At 42.3% G+C, this 20,770-nt stretch overlaps 1 protein-coding gene across 1 annotated transcript in view; it reads right to left on the bottom strand.

The window, feature by feature from the left end:
• The window catches only part of RSPRY1 (ring finger and SPRY domain containing 1), a 42,954-nt gene that overhangs the window by 4,418 nt on the left and 17,766 nt on the right, over positions 1-20,770 (bottom strand). Inside the window, exons 4-14 of the mRNA XM_014827267.3 lie at positions 20,224-20,336; positions 18,607-18,733; positions 17,751-17,809; positions 15,539-15,605; positions 15,005-15,136; positions 13,987-14,102; positions 12,905-13,048; positions 8,095-8,206; positions 5,394-5,496; positions 4,900-5,052; positions 476-580 (exon numbers count right to left, since the gene is read on the bottom strand). Of these exons, the coding sequence (XP_014682753.1) occupies positions 476-580; positions 4,900-5,052; positions 5,394-5,496; positions 8,095-8,206; positions 12,905-13,048; positions 13,987-14,102; positions 15,005-15,136; positions 15,539-15,605; positions 17,751-17,809; positions 18,607-18,733; positions 20,224-20,336 (1,231 nt within the window). The remainder of the gene's footprint in view (positions 1-475; positions 581-4,899; positions 5,053-5,393; positions 5,497-8,094; positions 8,207-12,904; positions 13,049-13,986; positions 14,103-15,004; positions 15,137-15,538; positions 15,606-17,750; positions 17,810-18,606; positions 18,734-20,223; positions 20,337-20,770) is intronic.

Genomic DNA, 20,770 nt, shown 5'->3' with positions numbered 1-20,770 from the left:
CTGTCTTACTTGCTACTTGTGCTGATGTTAAGACACTCTGTTCTACAGGATCCAGGCTGCCCTCTTGAGTTCATCTCATACAAGTGAAATTTGGTTAGATGGCAGGGAGGTGCTGACTTCTCAATGGTTAGGAGTGTAAATGAGGAGACTCTAAAACTAAAAGGGATTGCCCAAGAGCTCACAAATAGCATGAAAGCGTTTACATTTTGTGAAATGAAAAGTGTACTGAAAACATAGTAGTGAGTAAACAAAATAAAACAAAAACACAGGCCTTGCACATCAAGCAGCTTCTGTTTCAGGTACTTTCTGGAAGACAGCCACACTCTACTTGGCAAACTCTAATCCCTCATTCAGCCCACTTTAGATGTAATAAACCTCGATGAAGAGCTATGCAACTGGTAACACTCTAAAAGCAATCCCAGAACAGAAGGAATATAATGCACAGAACAGGAAATGATCACACAAACCCTCGTACCTGTGTCCACATGGCTTCAACTGTGTGTCTGCGACCTCATCGCAACACAGGGAGCAGCAGTTTTCCCGGATGCTGACTTGCTTCAACAGAGCGAGACGCCTGTGCCTGAGCAGAAAACAGTTTGTCAACCGACCAATGGAGCCTGTCAGCAGTGACACACAGGAAATGCCCTATCGACGCTCCGAACGTGCGACGTACACTACAGATTCCTTAAGCTTTGGCTGGGCTTTCACATACCAAGTCTCACTTCAATCTCGCAAGGATCTGAAATCCTTTGATTCCATTTGAAAGGAAGGAGGCATAGTCATTCCCATTTTACAGACAAAGAAATAGTTCAAGGAAATGATTTGCATAAGGTCACAGACAAAGGAAATGATTTGCATAAGGTCACATATAGGAAACAGATTCAGGAATCAAATTCAAATCTTTTGGTTCTTAATCTGGTGCTCTTTCTATTTTACAGCAAATTTTAAACTTTTAAGCCACACATTTCAGAGATTTTGATGAAAAGCATAGGGCTTTTCCCAAGAAAAATGCACACACACAAATTTTTATACAATTTCCAGGTGTTTATGATAGCATATTGTAGACTCCGTGGCAGTCCAGTCAGGTTAGAACTGTCGCATTCTACTTTCACTCAGCAAGAAATGAAAAGGCAGACAGGCGGAAGTGCTCTGCTTAAGGTACAACAGCTCTGATGGATGGGCAAGAGAAACAGGAAACAGTCATCCAATTACTTAAGGCCTCACTCCGTGCCAGGCAGTGTCTCAAGCCCTGGAGATGGGGCAGTGAAGAGAAGATGAAAAAGTATCCCTGGCTTCAGAGAGCTTACACTGCAGTGGGGCAGACAGACAAGAAAACAGATCAAAAAGGCAAATACAGAGAACGGGAAATGCTGATGAGCCGTATGAGGAAAAATAAAGCAGGGAGAAGCATAAGGAGGGCAGGAGTTACAATTCTAAATATAGCGGCCAGGGGAAGTCTTGCTAAGGTGACATTTGAGTAAAGACGTGAAGAGAGTGACAGAGTGGGCCTTGTAGGTATCTGGAGAGAGACTATTTGTGATACCAAGATTTATAATGAATATTTATTTAGTCTTAGGCACAGAGGTCCAAACACCCCTGAAAGTTCCTAAGCGATGAGAGCTACAAAGGTCTTTTGTTATGTTAATGAGGCGACTTTTGGACTGTCCCTAGGTAACCTAAGGATGGGGCTGGTTGCCAAGGGAACCAACCCTGTGATTAGAGGGCTGGAACTTTCAGTATTCCCTTCCTCAACTTCCCTGGAGGGATAGGGGCTGGAGATTGAGTTCAACTCCCAATGGCCAATGATTTAATCAATCAAGCCTATGTAATAAAACCTCCATAAAAACCCCAAAGAATGGGGTTCAGATAGCTTCTGGGAGGGTGACCACGTGGAGAGGAGGGGAGAGTGGTGTGCTCTGAGAGGGCATGAAGCTCTGTGGCCTTTCCTCACACCTTGCCCTATGCATCTCTTCTATCTGGCTGTCCTGAATTATATCCTTTTATTAGACCAGTAAACTAGTAGGTAAACTGTTTTCCTGAGTTCTGTGAGCCACTCTAGATTAATGGAACCTGAGGAGGGAGCCGTTAGAACCTTCCATCCATAGCTGGTGGGTCAGAAGCACAGGTGACAACCTGGACTTTTGATTGATGTCTGAAGTGTAGGGGTCAGTCTTGTAGGACTGAGCCCTTAAGTGGGATCTAATGCTATCTCCAGGTAGATAGTGTCAGAATTAAGTTAATTGCCTAGTGGTGTTGGAAAACACACACTGGACCATTCTAGGAGCAGGCACAGCAAGTGCAAAGGCCCTGAGGTTATAATGGTATGTTTTAGGAGCAGTAAGAAGGCTAAAGGACCATGAGCAAATGGGAGAGGGTAGGAGATAAGGTCAGAAAAGTAATGGAGGAGAGGAGGAGACAAATCTTTTAGGGCCTGGTAGGTCACTATTAGGATTTAAGTTTTTACCTTAAATGAAATGGGAAGCCACTAGAGTGTTTTGAGCAATGAAGTGTGTTAGCTGATTAAAGTTGTAACGAAATTATTCTGGAGGCTGGGTTGAATAGACTGAACGGGGGTCAAAGTAGGAATAGGGAGACTAGTTAGAAGGCGGGCACAAATAATCCAGGTGAAAATGATGGAGGCTTGGAGCATGGGGGTAGCAGTGAGGGTGCTATGAAGTAGCTGGATTTAGGATATATTCTGAAGGCACAGCCCACAGGATTTGCTGAGGGATAGGATGTGGGAATGGCAGAGTGTCAAGGATGTCCTAGGATTAAGGCCACGGAAACTGGAATTACCGTCATCATGGAGCTACTAACAGAGATGAGGGAAGATGCTCAGAGAAGCATGTGGCTGTGAGTGAATGACTACTGTAGCTGAGAGGTGGGTATATGGTGCTTCACTGTTCTATTCTTTTTTCTTTTTTGTGTATTTTAAGTTTTCTATAATAAAAAGGCTAAGAAGAAAAAAACGAACGAATGAAAGGAGAAGAGTTAGAGACAGAGAGTACACACAAAATAGAACAATTTATGAAATCCCAGGTAGTAACAAGGCCATGGTCTCCCCTGAAGCCAGCAAGGAATACTACTCCAATGAGTAAGAGAGTGTCCCCGAATATAAGCTTTTGGAACATGGGCTGAAAATACTAATGGCATAGAAAATGGTCTTAGGCATGTTCGCACAATGTGACAATTTGTAATTACGTGCAACTGGAATGTCAAGGGGGCAAGGCACCAACCAACAGGGGGCTGGTATTAAGGAGGCCACTCAATTCGGCACCGACAGCCCCTATCATGGTGTCACTGTCAGGACAACAGAGTCCAGAGCAGCAGAGGATTGCCCTAGCCTGCAGCTCCGCTGCTCTAACTCAGGGCAGGCTGCCCTTTGGGCGCTGAATGGATGTGGTGCAAAGAGAGTACCTAAAAGCTGCCCGTAAAAGGAGACTTTCGGACCGCTGATGCCTACTGCCACCTGCCTTTTGGAAAGTTTACTTCTGCAGGGGCGGTTAAATGCTGAAGCAGTTTTAACCAAGGCCAGCCTCCAAGGAACTCTCAGATGGATCAGGTGTCCCTTTCGGGGTGTATGTGAGAAGGCAGGCTTCTTTGTGGGCTGCTTCCAAGAAGACAGGCTAAATAAAAAAGGAATGAGGTATGACAGACAAGACAGGTGTTGCTTCAGACTCTCACCAAGAGGAATTTAAGGTTCCGAATCTCTGTCGGGCACAAGACCAGCTGAAGGGACATTCTAGGGAGGAACCACACCGGGATATAAGCGGCTCTTCGTTCTTGGGATCTAACGGAGGTTCAGCTGCTGCAGGCAATGCTGCTGTTACTCTGTGACATTTTCTAGTTCATCTGGAGACTGCTGAGCCACTCTCAAGCCTTGAGACACTGAGTCCAAGGTGAAGCACAGCCCAGAAGGCCTGTTTCCAGACCTACTTTCTGAGCCAAAACAGGACTGGGATTACAGTATTAGGGTATAGATACCGTCAGGGGCACAATGACCTAGCACTGGCTACGCCATGGCCCTTGTGGTCTCCCTGACCGCTGAAAGAGACTCTCACTGACATAACACACGTACCGTCACTAACAGGAAGACCCTTCCTCACACAGGCCCAGGAAGCTGCTCTGCTAAAATGGATAAACTTTGGCTTACATAGTGAAACAAGCTCCACCTTGAAGGAATTACCAGGAAGCAGCTGCAGTCTCTCCTAGCTTAAGGAACAGACCGTGTTCATCTCATCAGGAAGAAAAGCAGGCATTCATCCAATGAGACAATTAATGCCAATCATGGTTTTTGGCAAATAAGGGCTGTAAAATTTTATCCAAGGTGGCATTTCCTAATGGCTGTAGAACAGTGTTGGCATCTATGACATGTAGCTAAAACCCAACAAGAAGTCTGTTTCATTAAACCCAAGCCTGTTAAAAGATGCACTTGATCTCCTAATATTTATGAGTTTTACACTGACATCCAAGGGAAGTTAGTGTGCAGGGTTTTTTTATGTGTATGTGTTACACTATCTGATTTTTATACCAATGTTATTTAGCTCATAAAAATAATTTGGAAGTCCTCTTTCTCTCTGGGTTCTGTAACATTTTAAACAGCAATGAAGTTGCCTGTTACCTGAAGATTTGGTGGAGAGCCCCTGGGAAACCAGCGGGAGCTGGTGCTTTTTGGGGACATAGCTCTTAATTTTTTTCAATTAATTTTATAATAATAATTGGTTTGTTTAACTCTCTTATGGGATCTGGTTTAGTAATTTCTATTTCCTAGGAATTCATCCATTTTACTAACGTTTTCAAAATTATTTGTAAAAAGTTGAAAAAAGATTGTTAAAAATTGTTTTAATTTCTCACAAGATGCATGTGAAAGTCTGGAGATTGCTTAAGCAGATTCCTTACCTTGGTAAAATGATTTTTTCTTCAGCTGTTAGGAAGGCATAGTCATTAAAAGTGCTAAATTTCGTAGATGGTGGATATTTGAATGGTTTTGCTCCAAAATTGAACTCACATTGTTGATATGACATGAAACTAGCTGCAGCAAAAAATCCAGATCTACAAAGAAAAATGAGCACAAAGGTCAAGAGAATTAATAAAAACAAAGTAAAGCTCATAAACAAAGTGGTCTTCAGAAAGTCGGAATGAGTCGTACCCTAGCAGAAAGGAAGGGTGACAGATTCTGCTCACTAACATAGACGGACCGTGAACCAGAGAATATCCTGCCCTTGTCTTCCTACATCAAACTTTGGGATGGTTTTAGGGATGATCAAATGGGTCCCCAATTACTCAACATGCTTTCTCATCACGACTGACTACATAAATAGACAAAGTGTTTTTCTGGAGAAAAGTACATTCCATGGATCGACTCAAATTTTTGACTGAGAAGAGCTACTTACACAGTAGATGAAAAGACTTGATTCTCAGGAGGCAGCTGGTTGCCGTTTAAAAAGAAGATCATTTGCTTTTCATCCAAGTCTAACAGAAATCCTACTGTGTCTCCTAGAGGGTAAAGTGAAACACTGTTAGGCCAGGGCGTATACTACCAGGATGCTGCCAAGCGTCTCAAGGGTTCTAAGTCACTGTCTTAAGTCTGGATCTGCGGCCAGGTATTCGACATGTTCACCTTTCTTGCTGCTTCTGCAACTGATCCGATTGACCTCTTCGTACCAATATTTTAATGTACCATTAAGAAAATGCTGCCAATGAATCTATGACAAGCCACGATTGTAAGATGCATCTCAATTTCAAAGATGCTCAAATGTGGAAAAAAATGTGTATTTTGGGATCAGTAAAATATGGTAAGATCAAAATCATGTGTTTCTTTGCCTCTCTGGTGAGAGTTAAAACTCTCTAACAACTGCCCAAAAACAAGTTTTTTTTTTTTAAAAAAAAACAAAAAGCATTCATCTTTACTCATAAAATTTTTGCTTTTTAAACTACTGAAGGTAAACAAATGAAATTACAGTGATGACAAGAAAAACGGACATTCAGTGCTGGTGGAAGAAAATCTGGCAATATATAACCAAACTGTTGAAACTCTGTATCCCTCTTGCCAGAGGTTTACTTCTAAGGATTTATCCTGAGAAAATCAAGAATGATTTATAATACTTCTTTATAATAACAACTTCATTTTTCTTTCACGACCTCCTTTTTAATTTTTTTGAGGAAGCTTAGGCCTGAGCTAACATTCATGCCCATCTTCCTCTATTTTATATGTGGGACACCTGCCACAGCATGGCTTGATAAGCAGTGCGTAAGTCCGTGCCTGAGATCCCAGCTGGTGAACCCCCAGCTACTGAAGCGGAGCGCACAAACTTAACCACTACGCCATCGGGCTGGCCCCTATAAGAATAAATTTGAAAGGCAAAAATGTAACTGTCCAACCTTGAGGACTGATTAATAGAGTACAATTATATAATGAAATACTGAAAAAGCCATTTAAAATAATGCTATTTAATAACCTGGAAAGATGTCCAAGGCATATTAAGTGTAACAACAACAAAAATATATACATCAAATTTTAAGTGTTTTAAAAAAAAAATCTTTGGATGGAGGAATTACAAGGGATTTAAAAACAAAACAAAACAGTCTTTGCTGACAGTGCCTCTTCCTTAAAGCGGTGCCATGTCCGCACCCGGGATCCGAACCGGTGAACCCCGGGCTGCTGAGAAGCAGAACGTGCAAACTCAACCACTGTGCCACCGGACCAGCCCCTAAAGAAGCTGTATGTTCCTTTAAGAAGCTGCATGCCATTAAAATGAGGGCTTATGTTGGCTTTTCAGGTTTTTTCCTTTCCCACACTAGATATTTAGTTAATTAAGAGGAGCTGTCCTCTCATGGTAGTGGTCACATTCCTGCTCTCTTAACATGCCTGAAAATTCAGTTTACATTTATAATGCTGCTCGGGCAGAAAACTGAGAGAGGGACACTTGGAGCTGTATCCTCCATCTAGCTCTGATGTGGGGAATAAAATCTGTCCAGAGGTTCCATTCCTTGCCATATGACTTTACGTCTTCAGGATGAGGTGTGGGCACCAGGAGGCCCTTTGAGCATACCACCCTCCAGTGGAATGGTACCGTGGCAGGGAAGTCCTATTTTCGCTGTATTTAGTTGGAGGTAAAAAGACTCAAAAACTTTAAATCCTTTGGTCTTAAGTGTTAACAAACCAACTGTGTGGTTCTACCTTTGCCACTTGTCTCTTTCATTAATAAATGTTTTTATGGGTCTAGGGCCTTGGACACTGTAAACTAGATGCAACAAAAATTGAATGGGGAAAAAAGATCATGCTGTTGATAAGATACATTTCTGCTAAAAATCCTGGAGCCATGATTGAGAGTCCTGGCAGTCTCGGGCTCTGAAGCATCCCAAGCCTGATGTCAGGAGACTGGAGGCTGTGTAGACATGTTTCAGGCTGAAAGTGCTCAAATTATCCTTAAAAGCTGCTCTAGAGGGGCCCAGAATGTGGCCACTGAATAGTACCTATTCCACAGCCATCCGGTCTCTGAAAATAATCTCATTTCACTGGCATTACGATTTTAGTGTCTTCAATATCTCCATGGCTGCTTTAATTTAAAACATATACCCAGAGAGGAAACTAGAATTCATATTAATCTTATCATTTTCCCACTAAATTAAGAATTTTACAGTCTGAAATGTTTTTACTAAAAGAAGGGCTCCATCAGAGGTGAGCTTATCCGGAGGATACTGTTCACATCCAAGGCAGGGGATACAAAGGCTAATATCCCTTTTCACATTTAATCGTCTTCCATTAAAACATTTCAAAGCCGAGGGGCCTGCCCGGTGGCTGAGTGGTTAAGTTCAAGCGCTCTGCTCCGGCGGCCCAGGGTTTCCCGGGTTCGGATCCTGGGCGCCAACATGGCACTGCTCATCAAGCCATGCTGAGGCAGCATTCCACATGCCAAAACTAGAAGGACCCACATCCAAAAATACACAACGATGGGGGTGGGGGGCCTTTGGGAGAAAAAGGAAAAATAATATCTTAAAAAAAAAAAATTTCAAAGCCTAACATAACAGATGCCTCATCACTGCCAGAAGTCTTAACCTAGCAGATAAATTCATGATGGAGACGAATGATACCTTCTTTCCAGCATGGGTGTAGGTGAGGCTTACTTCTGGCGTTGTACCAAATCAGCTGCCGGCAGCCATCGTATGCACAGGAATATTCGTCGTCCCCAATGCCGTAGCCTTCCTGGAGGGAGACAGGGCCCAGAAGATTAGCAAGGCTCTGCCTGCTGTGTTCTGGGAAAAGAGTGGTCTTTTATAACCATTAACCTTGTGGCTGGAATTCTAAACTTTTTGGATGAAGGGAGAGCCTATGGTTCTTGGAAGATACCAAAATTCTGAGCTAGAGGCCTGGTTCCATGTGAATAGACAATGATTTCACCAACAAATGCGTCCGAAATTTCACATTTGTAGTGCACTTAATTCTCACTAACCACCTTCGGGTTGTGGCATGATGCTCCATTTTAAGAGGAAATAAAGGCTCAGAGAAGCCAACCAGCTTGCCCAAGGACACATTACTAGAAGAGTTAACTTTGGACCTTGCAATCTTCTGATTGCAAGACTAGCATGCTTTCCACTTCACTGTGGCTGGACGAACACCCTTCTTGCATGTGGTAGATTTCAAACACCCACATGCTCAGAGATTTCAAAACCAGAGACAAGAGAAAGGTCAGAGGGGACAATCAGTTAATAGCTGTTCTGAAATTGGCTCAATTTGAGCATCATACAGGTCCTTGGCAGCTTCTTTTATTACTTACTACCTTTTAATTATTTCACAATTATTTTACTAATATTAAAAGGTGGACGGGACCTTAAGAAATTATTTTGAGTGCTTATAAAAAAATAGAAGAAATAGAGGAAACATGCAGGTCAGACACTGCTGGCTCTCTTTAAGGGTCAATGGTGAAAGACTGTGGTGGAAAAAGGAATTGAAAATGTGAGCCAAATCCAAGTAAGATCTCAGGTCCTGGTGACAGTCTGTTTATTCTACAGGATAAACAACGCAGTGAGGAGACAGATTGGAAAACGGCTCTAACACTCTCCTTGACTACTAGGACGGCAATATACTGAATTCAGATGAGTGTTCCCCAAAGTGAGGCTTCTGAATTAGCTGTTCTGAACGCACCATTCAGACTCTTAAAGAGTTAAATGAACTTGCATTTAACTGTCCTCAGGCGGAGAAGACATTCACTAGACTACTAGAGAGAACACCTTGCTATCCCTTTTAAGCCTGAACGTGTAAGCAAAAAACTTATTTTTTATTTCATGGGTGTTGAGACATAGACAAAAGGCAAGCAATTCTTTTCTATCTTCAGTTTCTAATGTCGTAGAAGTCCTCGACAGAACACTTGAAAGAAATTCCTAGAAGATTCCCAGCCACCAAGAGGTGCTGAAGAACAGACTTTACCATGCAGTCTTCTGTGCCTGGATGGATTTCACAACAGAATGGCACTGTGGGACAGAGGGGGAGCGCCAATAATTTCAACCACAGATCAACTTCTACAGGCTAAGACTTAGATGCCTCTGCCAGGAAGAGATGCACTTAAAAAATCCCTTGAGCTTACATCTCAGAGAGCAATCGAGATGTACTACATCCTCTTTCAACCTGAAAACATCCCCAGCAGGACCAACTATGGTTTCCATCAGCTGAGACAGATAAATGAGAGAACAGGGAAGCTGGCTTGGTACTTGTGGGATAATTTGATCTGCCTGTTTCTTGTCATGGATATTTTAATAATGGATTACTAAAAACAACAAAAAGAAAGCTCATCCATAGATTGTCATTCAGGGTATTTTGAATCTTTCCCCATGTGGCGGACACCATCCTTTTTCCTGCTGTCCAGCATCCAAACCCCTTCCCATTATGGAGAACGTAGTGAAAATACAGTGTCCTGCCTCCTGCTCTGGAGGTGGAGGGGTAAGATGTGACCTAAGCTTGGCCAACTGGACCTTCCCATCAGATACCCAGTGAGGTGTGAGTAAGCCCACAAGGAGGGATGGTTAGGACTGATTTGTAACATCAGTGTTGGCATCTTGGCCCCCAAAACACTGGCTGTTGTACTTCCTGTCTCTTGGTCCTCTGGTGTTGACTTGGAGCCCAGGTTCCCAAACCCCTCAACAGTCTGGGAGCCTTGGACAGGCTTCCAAGTCATTCCTTTTCTGTTTAAGATGGCAGAGTCATTTTCTCCAAGGCAAGAGCTTGGGCTATCTTGACCAGGGTTTGAATTCTTCTCCAGTACTTGGAGGTGAGGTGACTTTGGGCAAGTTTCTAAATTAAATTCTCTGAACTTCATTCTCCATCTTTAAATGGGAGAATACTTTCCCAAATTCTCAGAAAGATTAGAGATGAGTACGTGAAAGACCCGGCACATGGTAGATGCTCCACAGTCTAAAGTTATTTTAGGTAAGTCAAAATGTACCCTTGGAGACTTGCTCCTCCCATACCCCCAGAAAAATACACAACACAGCAAGATAAACTATTCTGCAGGTGACCTGAACAAGAACTATCCTTATGCTTCTCATTTTAATGATCTCTGAGCCCAACACTTTGAGCATCCTTTCAAAACTGAAGCCCAAGCAGTAAGAGTTAAAATAAGAGGCGCTATGGGCAGACTTCAAACCTTTGAAACTGCGTGTATCCCAGGAATGACTTACTCCATCAAACCACACCCTGTCCGCACAGGTAAAAAGATTCAGAATCACCAGAACGATGTCCACCTGAAGCAAGGTTGTAAGTATGGCAACATGGTTAAAATCTTACATTTGGGAAAAGACATATCAGGCTTCATCAGTTTCTAATAGGGAATCAACCAGTACTTGGATAAGGGAAACATGCTTTGCTTTTGTTTTTATTTTTTCAAGAAAGAACAGTCTATGCAGCAATTTGGAGGATAGGAAACCAGTATTTGAAGCCTCTTAAGTTGAGGAGCCAAAGATTCTGCACATAATGGCAGAAATTAGTTTCATCCACCAAATAAAATGATCCAGCTTTGCTAGTATTAAAAAACAATAATTTGCAACATTTAGTCTCAGATATACTACACCTAGACCTGTAGTGTGTTTGCTGCCAAATTAGGAGAGACAAATTTTATACTGAAGGTTGTTCCCTAGAGGAGTCGTATTTCTTCTAGTTCTGGAACAATTCTTTACTTCCAAATGAGGAGGCTAGCTAATTCTCTGAGATTCTCCCCATTTTCAAATGTACAGAAAACAACTACTGTAATAGGAAAGGGATTGAACTCTAGCGCTAGTTTATGTCCTACTCCCAGTCTCAGTTTTCTCATCTGTGAAATGGACATTGTGACAACAAAAACTGTTGTGGGAATCAGATGGTAGGCTCTAAAACAAAGGTGCTCTGGAAATTAAGACTTTTTTTTAAAGTCCTAAAAAATCACCTTTAGGACAGCATTTGGGGCAGGCTGTCATGTAACTGATACTATCTGCTTTAAATTGGTGCCCAAGTTGGGAACCAAGAGAGTAACTGGCATTGTTTCCCAGATCCATTCACTTCTGACTACATGCCGCCACAAAAAAGCCCCAAGCTTCCAGGTTTCAACCACGGCCAGTTGGCCAGGAGGCCCTGTGTCAGGGAAGGCTCTCAACAAAACCACCGGCAGACTGGGTTCTAGTTTCCCACCATGGACAAGAATCCGGACCTGACCTCTCCACTGGCCCTCTTCCTCCAATCTGTCTCTCTCCAGCAAGGAGTTTAATAAAATGCCATGAATCATTCCAGGATGCTATAAAGCCTTGCTGGAAAGGCCCTGTAGGAACGATGCTCATGGCAGGCAAGTTTAGTTTGATTTTGTTGGATCACTTCTCCAACCCATCCCAGGACCTTACATACGACGGGAGACTCTGATTTAGATGAACAAAATAATCCAAGGGGTTCTTCCCAGCCCAAAGGGTAAAAATCACATATACAAAATATCCCTGATCAAAACTGGACTAGTTCCAAACAGCTTGTAATCTGACTAACAGAAGAAAGCCGATTGAGCTGGGCATTCGAAGGGTATAAAGTGGCAAGAAATCGACATCTGCAGGGAAGGGAGGAACCCCAACCTCTCACACTCAAGTAGTGGTAGCCCAATTCCACTTCCTCTAGTGGGCTTAATCCTCCCTTTTATATTACAGCTTTCTGTAATAAAACAAATAGTAAATATTCAAAACTATTGTGCCTACTAATTACAAGGCAAAAGTCAAGTAAGAGAAGTCAAGCCAATATTTAGGACTTTATGAAAGGAAGACAATTACTACAAAGTTCTCTTTTTTTTTTTTTAAATTAAAAAAATTTGAGTGTGTGTGAGGAAGATTAACCCTGAGCTAAGATCTGCTGCCAATCTTCCTCTTTTCACTGAGGAAGGCTGGCCCTGAGCTAACATCTGTGCCCATCTTCCTCTAATTTATATGTGGGACGCCTGCCACAGCATGGCTTGATGAGTGCTGTGTAGGCCTGCACCTGGGTCCAAACTGGCGAACCCAGGGCCTCCGAAGCGGAGCGTGCGAACTGAACCACCATGCCACTGCACTGGCCCGCCTACAAAGTTCTTAAAGCTTAAATGCAAGGTAAAAATTATCACTGGTCCCAATATAAAAACTAATCAAAGATGGGGCTGGAGCAGAGCCACAAAGACAAAGGACACATCCAACCTCTGGGTGGAAAATTAACATGAACTTAAAACAAGCGAAAAAGAAGCTGACGGGCAATTTCACTTGCGTTTTCCTATTTCCAAATCAGTTTAGCAAACCACTGTTAGGGATTTGGCTCTATATGGTTCAGCCCAAGAACGATTATCATGCAAACCTGTCTGAAAAATTAGTATCCTTCACCCACTCGCCAAAACACTGCTGCCGCCCCGTTTGCACCATTCTCCATGGTACTCACATGATTGAGAAACTTGCTCGCTCGAGTGGCCCAGCCAATCTGCATGACGCCAGAAGTGACCACCGTTACTTCATAGTACCAGACGCCAGCATCCACACAAAAGGTACAACGCACACTTTCAAAAGACGAGGCATCACAGCGAGCCTGGCAAAACCAAAGAGTGTGACAGTCCACCATCAGTGCCTGAAGACCACCAAGGATAACCGACTGCTCAGAAGGTTGAATGTATTTTTCCTTATTAAAGCTTCTGGTGGACTATTGTTTCCTTCTCTGTGCATCTTCAGTGACAAAAAGCACAAAACCGAATGAAGCACATTCTATTTTATAGTTTTATTTCCAGGGAGTTCTGACAGGATTAGAAGACCTCAAAGACGGCTGCAGTCAGGATTAGTGAAGGCTGGTGGCTTCATTTTTAAGTGCTTACAAAGCTTTGCTCTCATAGTAGACTCTTTCACCAATGCACAAACATTACCTTAACCAGTGCTTGTTACGATACAGAAGGATATTGAATGTATAAGGTGGGATACCTAAGAGTAATCTAAAGCAGAAAACTACATAAGGCATTTGGCAATACATAAGATCTAAGAGCTGTCTGCAGTCATTCTTCAAACGGCTCTTTAATCTTAGCACGTCTAGTGCCTTATGGTACCTTCCTGTACATAAACAGCTCTTTCATCAAGCTTCACCACAAAATCAGCACCGTTTCCAACATACAGGGAGAGGTGGAAGCAGTAGACCAAATAGGGTTGGCTATGTAGGGATTAAAAAAAAGGGCCTCTTTTAGAAACTCTACTCTTTGTAGCTTTAGCTGAATAAAATGGCAGAGATTACGAACAGGCACATTTAAACCAAACAGTCAGTAAATGTTATAGGGCCTACCATCCGTACAGCACCATGTGGGATATGAAAGAGTAAACGATACCCCGAACACCCCCTCTCCCACCATCGTCCACCTGTGACCACTCTTCGAGTATAATATAAACTTCTATTTATTCTTTAAGAAATTGCTTTTGTTCAGAACCAGGGCATGAAAATGAGAGCAGGACTTTTTCCCCTGAATGGTCCATCTGTGGAAACTTTACCTCCAAGCCATGAGGCGAGATCTTCAGGTACTCGCTGACATCGTTGCTATTCAGCATAGTCCTAATGCTATTCAAGTCCACTTTCTCATAGGTCAGCTGCCTACCTTCTTTTAAAACTGCAAGAAAAAAAGTGGTCATTTCTCTAAGGCAGGCTATTGTGGAAAAACACTAGTGTCATTGCTAGCTGCCACCCTAGCTGAGGAGCGGAGGTGCTCATAAATGGCCGGACTGGCGGGGAGACCTCGGCTTTGCTGCTACGCTACCGTACGAAGATGAATCCAGCAAACGCTAGGAAAGGCAGCACTGCTGGGTTTAGGCTTCTGTTTCCTATAGTCATTATTTTGCCTGCAACAAAATCCAAATTGCACTCTTCCAGAATTCTTTAACAGGCGCTACACAGGCTGTGCAGTAAGGAATTCCCCTCAATGTTGGGGGAGGAGCAGGGGGTTACACGTCCCCTGCTTTAGCACAGTGCCAAGTATGGCAGGGGACGGGGGTGAGGACACAGTAGTAGCATAGTTTTCGTTCTAGCAGCCCTTAGAGGAGCAAAAGAGAAAAGTCAGGAGAAGCCTTCCTTCATGGTGTAGGTAAGACATGACTTGAGTTTTGAAGAGCAACGTTGGGAAAGGCAGAAGAGTAAAGAGTGGGAATTCCAAGTGAGGGGAACAGGCCCAGAGGCAGGAATGATGGGGACCTGCTTGTAGGACAGTGAGGAGATAGTCCGTGTTGGGAAGAGCTCATTAGACAGTGCCATCTGATTAACAGCCTTGATGCAGCAGGAAATAGGGTACCAGGTAAAAGTTTTTAACAGAAGAGTGCTGGAATTAGAAGCATCCATATAATTCTTGTCTGAAGGGTTCCTAGAACACTTTTCTGCTAGAATATAGCTGACCTACCGAGAGGACCTTATAAGGAAAGACTCACACTCACTATTACAAAAGGAAACCTAGTGGTCCCATAGGAGAAACGGGCTTGGAAATGGAAACAGGCATTTCGACAAGGGGCAGCTTGTACTTACAGAGATTGTCTAAGCTCCATTGGGCACAGAAACCAACTTGACGTTTCAGATAATCAGGATCATCAGCCCAGGACTCCAACGTGACGAGTCGATCACTAATACTGGATTCAGAGATAGTCAACTTATTTTCACCTGTTTGGGAAGACAAAATCCTTGAATTAACCATGAAAGAACAGGACGATCTTCTGGGCTGATTAGCGGTAGGAAGGGACGAGGGGGCAATTAAAGAGCCTGGAAACTAGAATAATGACATAGCCCAAGAGCTCTGACTTTTTTTCCAGAAACTAGCAATCTCATCACTAAAGTTTTAGCTATAAAAAATGGTAATCATGGTTACCAAGTTTTGATTCTTAGGTGAGAAAACTCTTGCCTTTGTCCCTGTTACATCTCAATGGCCTTGTGATGTCTACCCAAAACCAGAATGTATATGCGTGTGATGAGGTTCAAAGTATAAGCTCATCCAGTAACTAAGAAAAATAAGATTTCTAACAACCGATACAGAAGATCATTAGTGCAAGAAGTCACTATACCTACTTGTCTGTGCAAACTTTTCCAGTGCGATAAGTGCAAAAAGCATGACTGTGGGGTGGGACTGTAACTTCTGAAAGACAACAAAAGATAAAAACACAAAGAATGAAGACATCATTCCCCTGCAGTGGTGGCGAGTTATCAATTTCCTCTTCTTGCCCAGTATGTGCTAGATTTTTCTTAGAACAGTCAGAAAAGTTTCACTCATTCAAGTCCTTGGTTCTCCATTTACTAATGTTGTTAGTAATGAAGAACCAAGATAGTCTCTCAAAATCTTACATTGTTTTCTTGAAATCACTCAGTTCATTTATAGATATGGAAATTTCAAAATAAAATTTATTAAATTTAACAAATTAAATGCAGTCATTTTACTTAGCAACATTTATATTAGGGCTCTGTTGAATAAAATAATGTTGATTCTCACATTCACTTAAGCAAGTTCAACAGAAACCTAGAATTGAAGCTAAAAGTGACTTTTTGTTCAGAATGCTAAAACGGACCATTCATCACTACAAAGTCCCAAAATTATAAATAACGAAACCAACAACTAATTGCTTAGCTTTCAATCTGCTCTCTGAAAGCAATTCCACAAATGCTGATGGTAGGTGGGAGAGAGCGACAAGTGAGCTCATTCAGTTACATTTAAGTTCACGTCACGGGTGTTCACATTTAGAGAAAGGCCTATCTGCTGAACACCACATCTTCTCGCAGCCATCCTTTCCCACATCTACGTTAGGAGCCTGCAGAGGAGCTCCAGAACGTCCGATGACTCCCAATCACTGCCCTGGTCCTCAACTAGGGTCTGCAAAGCTCGTATAACCACCATCTTCCCCAGCTGCAAGGCCCGTTCAGCACCCCGCTTCTTGCCATACGCATTCCTAATCCCTCTATCTGGCTTTTCAGGCCCTGAGCCCCCGACTGGGTACTCCGTCTACATATTCCTGTCTCTGAGCACTGTCTTCTCATCAGACAATTCTCTGTGATATGCCAGGAACACAGCCATTGCTATCTCGGGGCTTCTGCTGGTGATGTGCCCTTAGCCAAGAAACCCATTTTGTCCTCCTGTGCACAATCAAATCCTAACCTTATGGTGTGACCCAGCTGAGGTCCCTCCATCAGTCTCTCTCTCCTAACTCTCCCAGCTCTCACCACCCCTACCTCTTGCTTCCCAATCACCTTCTCAAAACTCTTACAGCACTTAGTCTGAAGGAAGTGATTTTGCCCTTGGTCACATCCTATCATAAAATGGAAGCTAACTGTCTTGTCTGAGTAGTTTTGTTCCCTCAAATAACCAGGAAACTTCTTGAGGGCAAAGGACTGTTAAACTACTTCCGGATCCCCACAGTGCTTACTTAGCATAGTGTTAAGTGTTTTAAGTACATAACATGTGGGTACTAAAAAAGTAAGGTCTCTCTTGGGGCTGGCCCCGTGGCCGAGTGGTTAAGTTCGTGCGCTCTGCTGCAGGCGGCCCAGTGTTTCGTTGGTTCGAATCCTGGGCGCGGACATGGCACTGCTCATGAAACCACGCTGAGGCAGCGTCCCACGTGCCAAAACTAGAAAGACCCACAATGAAGAATATACAACTATGTACTGGGGGGCTTTGGGGAGAAAAAGGAAAAAATAAAATCTTTAAAAAAAATAAATAAATAAGGTCTCTGAGATTTTGAAAAAGGCCAGTGCTCACAGGCCTGCAAAAATAACCTTTAAAAATACCGACCAGTCCAGCAGTGTCAGAGATCTGACTGTACAGCCTCAGCAAACCACAAGCTCCACAGACAATACATCAAATACTCAACGATAACAGTTTTAAGAGCAGGAGCAGAGAGGGGGGGCAGGGCGGAGTAGAGATTTATAGTCACCGGGAATCTGACCTGACGGTTTCCTGGCTTGGAACACCCTGTAATTCTGTTTCCACTATGGAGGTCCCTACTACCATCTGGCAGACTCTAAGGACACACACAAAAGCTAATCACAGCAGCTATCTTATGACTAAATTTAAAACCAGTCCAACTCAGCTGTTTTTGCTCGTAATAAATTCCTATCCCACATTCTTTTTTTTTTTTTAAAACATAGGAAGGAATAGACAAACAGTCAGGAAACACCTGCAAATAAAATTTATAACCAATTCCATTCTCTGCGCCAGTGGCTGAGCTGGCAATTTTAGTAAAATGCACAGTTCTAGATGACTAAGAATAACTACCTTTGATGTCTCACTTACCAGACACTGTAGCAAATATTCCAGTATTCCTGGGCTAAATAAACCTATACTTGCAGGACCTAGACGAATACAACAAACACTGGATATAATTAAATGTGCCATATCATTTTTAATCAGTAACGAGTAACAACAGACTTGCTTTGGTGGAACTCTTTACAAAGGACTCCCATGCACATGATCTTATTTGAGCCTCTGGCTCTGAGGTAAGGAATGATACTATCTCCGCTTCAGGTGAGCAGCCCAACGCGCAGAATGAAGGGACTGACTGCAGGGCATGTGGGGAGCACGTGGCAGAGCCTGGACCAGCACCCATGTGTTCTGATTTCTAACCCATTGTTTCTTCCACCATGTAGGATGTAACTAGCTGAGCAATTCACCTGTACTTTGATGTTAACTTCCCTAAAATGGGTAATATTCATAAACAAGTTAAACATCTGATTCTATTCTTAGGAACAGCTTCAATTTAAAGTTCCTTCCCTCTTCCCTTACCTTGGATGTCTCCATTATCTAGCTAAACTTTATAAAATGTGCATCTGTATATTATATACGATATACATATAAACATATATGATCTTTATTTGTTATACTGAGTTTAGCCTTTTCCCTTACTCTTAACTTTAAAGCAAATAAGCAAAACTTTTTTCTTTTAAAATTCCCTCTGGAAATCCTTAAGGCTGTATTAGGTTGCATTTACCTCTGTGGTCTCTGAGCAATTGTTGTCCAGTTAGTCCCCTGCCCCTGAATTTTATCTTTTTGGAGACACTTCCTTCTGGTGCAGCAGGTGCTCAAGGACCTGCAGCGCAAGCCTGCCCTTCACACTGACTCGAGCCCTTCCTTGGGAGCTTCCCGGAATTACCTGCTAGTTTCTCGGCCAGGCAGCCCAGGACTGCAGAAGTGTTCCTGTGTTTGGCGGGATGGCCTGAGTCCTGGCAAGCTACTTCTCCATTTAAATTGAGAATTTCAGTCAATTTCTGGAGTGCTTCCTAAAAACAAAAATGTACAAGAGGATTTGATAAATACACCACCTGGGTTTTTTCGCCAAGGTAATCCTTTGAGACAAAAACTATAACCAGGAGTTAAACTAACTCAGAATGACCATACCAAGATGATATCATGTCCTCAATGATATCATTATTGATGGGAAATAATATTTGATCAACCTGAAAGTTTTCTTACATGAATTGCTAGACTCCATTTCATTCAAAATGTACTAGTTGTATCAAATACTCTTGAAGCATTAAACAGACTAAACCCACCCAAATGCCAGTATGATTGACTACAATAGGGCCTAGTGATGTTGAAATAAAAAGTTACTTTAAGGGGGCTGGCCCCGCGGCCAAGTGGTTAAGTTCGCACGCTCCGCTTCGGCGGCCCAGGGTTTAACCAGTTCAGATCCTGGGTGCGGACATGGCACCGCTCGTCAGGCCATGCTGAGGTGGCGTCCCACATGCTACAACTAGAAGGACCCACAATTAAAAATGTACAACTATATACTGGGGCGCTTTGGGGAGAAAAAGGCAAAAAAAAAGTTACTTAAAAAATATCTTTTTATCAAGCAAGAACAAATCTTACCAGAATTTCTGAGGCAAATTAAAACTGAAACTTCTTATAAGTCTATGAAAAGGTCAATTCATTAGTGACTAGGCCAAAGACTTTTCTCTTCTGTCCATTATGTTTTTCCATGTTGGGCCCAAATGTCTGAGGCTTAAACAGACAAATGAAAGATGCCAGAATTCAATTTTTTTAAAGATTTATTTTTCCTTTTTTTCCCCAAAGCCCCTGGTACATAGTTGTGTATTTTTAGTTGTGGGTCCTTCTAGCTGTGGCATGTGGGATGCTGCCTCAGCATGGCCTGATGAGTGGTGCCATGTCCGCACCCAGGATCCGAACCGGCAAAACCCTGGGCTGCCAAAGTGGAGAGCGTGAACTTAACCACTGGGCCACGGGGCTGGCCCCCCAGTTCTTTTGAAAAGCATTCCATAGAGCACATGGACTAAGACAATGAGAGTTTGATACTTCTGTCCTAGGCATGTGCTAATCAAGGTTACACCAGTCTTCAATACGTTTGAGCAAGACTCTAAAGTGCTTTCAGTATAATAGTTTTTTCTCTTAATAGCAAACATTTAAAAAACTTTTGTTATGAGGAAATTGCTTAGAGAAAGATAATAAAATCAGCTCAGCAATTGAATATTCTCTTCTAGTTTGCACACAAAGATTGCCATTTCAGACATAAATGCTTCCATTTTTAACATTTTAAAAATTTTATACTAAAGCTTGATAATAAGTTATTGACAGAAAGAGGATGTAGCACTTCATTAGTAATACAAAACAAGTTTACATGAAATTAAAACTGAATAATAGCAGACCCCAAAGGTATAAAGAGGAAATGTATTACATCAAATCTTCTCTCTGGTCACTCATCCCGTGCTTAAGCATAGATGACAGTTTCATAAAAGGTTAAGTGTCAACTTACTTTAGTGGGCAATGGACATTCATCCAGTAACAATGTTATAACAGCTGGTCCCAATGGATCTTCCAATGGAATAACTCTAATTAAAGACTGGACAACGTCCAACCATCCTTCATCTAAGAGCAAATCAAGAAGATTATATGATGGAGTCATTATTTTAAAAATATGAAAATATATATCTTATAATATCACACAAGATGACTTTAAATTAAAATAGAAACACTTTTGGCCTTTATCCGAGAGCTTTTAGGCAGCTAATATCTGGCATGGACATAGTCATCAATTGCTAGTCATCATGGCAGAGTCAAAGAAGCCTAATTTACTGGTGATTTGGGGGCATCTTTATTTGAAGAAAATTCAAGCTATGGTTCTGGGTTCTCAAATTATGATTAAAAAAGTTTTCAGTATTTTATTTACAACATAGGAGTTAAGTGAGACGATTAAGTATCTGAAACAGTCGGCTCTATTTTCAGAATGATGCTTAGGAAACCGAGGGGCAAAAAATTATCCTTCCCATTCTAGAAGAGTTATGGTCAGACCTGTCAAGGAC

The sequence above is a fragment of the Equus asinus genome, chromosome 28, assembly GCF_041296235.1.
Source record: "Equus asinus isolate D_3611 breed Donkey chromosome 28, EquAss-T2T_v2, whole genome shotgun sequence".
Lineage (NCBI taxonomy): Eukaryota > Metazoa > Chordata > Mammalia > Perissodactyla > Equidae > Equus > Equus asinus.
The sequence above is the reverse complement of the archived record's forward strand: the minus strand, read 5'-3'. Positions and strand labels throughout refer to the sequence as shown.